General features: G+C 38.1%; 1 protein-coding gene across 1 annotated transcript; it reads left to right on the plus strand.

Annotated features, from left to right (window-relative positions):
• Positions 1-83: 83 nt before the first annotated feature.
• Positions 84-901, plus strand: PPTG_19436 (hypothetical protein; the record flags this gene model as incomplete). The annotated part of the gene is made up of 2 exons (XM_008917910.1): positions 84-580; positions 892-901. 2 exons carry the CDS (start codon positions 84-86, stop codon positions 899-901), a joined length of 507 nt encoding a protein of 168 aa, XP_008916158.1.
• Between the last annotated feature and the right edge of the window lie 296 nt (positions 902-1,197).

A 1,197-nucleotide genomic window follows, 5' to 3' on the forward strand; every position in this document is an offset into this window, starting at 1 on the left:
AAAAAAATTATGATTTTAAGCGAAGAATATATAGAATATAAAAACATAACCTTAGTAATATAACAAGTAATATAGCAACAACGATGTGCAACTTCATCAAAGCCAACGGAGAACAGTGCAAGCTTGCTCGCAACAAAGATCGATGCGGAAAGCATCAGATTATTGCAGTTGAAGAAAATAATCTTGAAGTCAGTATAGTAGAAGAAATGTCGCCACAAGTCAATACTCCAGTCATTGCCGAAGTTGTTGATACACCAGCGCCATCGGTAATCAAGCCCGTCGAGGTCTCGAATGTCGAAGTAAGTAAAGTTCCAGAATTGGATGAGTCGATTGTCGAACCGGTGATCGCGGAAGGCGTGGTATATGAAGAGGATCAAAGTTCGGATTTGGAATTAAATAATTCAAACGACGAATATGAAGATGATTTCTTCTTTGAGAATCACATTGAACCCGAGCTATGCATTCAGTATGATGTGAAGGAGAACTCACTTGATATCACCGCTACTGTTGGTGCATTTGAAGAATACCTTGATACGAATGACATTGATGTCGTGATTTCGGAAAAGACTGACAAAAGGGCGTACGAAGATGGTTATCACTATTGCTTTTACATCCAGCAAGGCAATAAAACAATAGCTCATTACTATTGCAAAAATAAACAGATGATGCTGAACATTCCAATCATGCTTGATGATCTAAATGTCACTGATTACTGCGTTGCAAATGCGCTATATGATAGTCGCCTATACAAACTATGCTGTATGATGAAGCGATCGTGGTTCAATGATAATAATAACACCTGGAACTTGGCAGGTTTGTTATACCGGAAACAACACGTTGATCTTGATCTAATGCGTACGACACATTTGTGCATCCTTTCTACAATGACAGCTCGATTTGATCAAGCCGCCGCGTTGAGTATTCAATGATTGGGAAACATCCAAGTATCATCCAAAGCTATCTGAGTCTCAAATCAAATCTATTGCCGGTGGAACTAATCCGGATGGATACAAGCAATGGAAAGCAGAATATGAGCCAAAGGAATTCAAAGAAACGAAAGAAAAGACAAAAAAAGATGACGAATTTACTGTTCCTTATTATCCAAAGTTTAATATCTACTACGAAAAGGGAGAATTGCCGCCAATCTTCGATTGTAAGAACACAGAAACGTATCTTGATGTTATTAAACTGAAGAAA

Source organism: Phytophthora parasitica (assembly GCF_000247585.1).
Source record: "Phytophthora parasitica INRA-310 unplaced genomic scaffold supercont2.123, whole genome shotgun sequence".
NCBI lineage: Eukaryota > Oomycota > Peronosporomycetes > Peronosporales > Peronosporaceae > Phytophthora > Phytophthora nicotianae.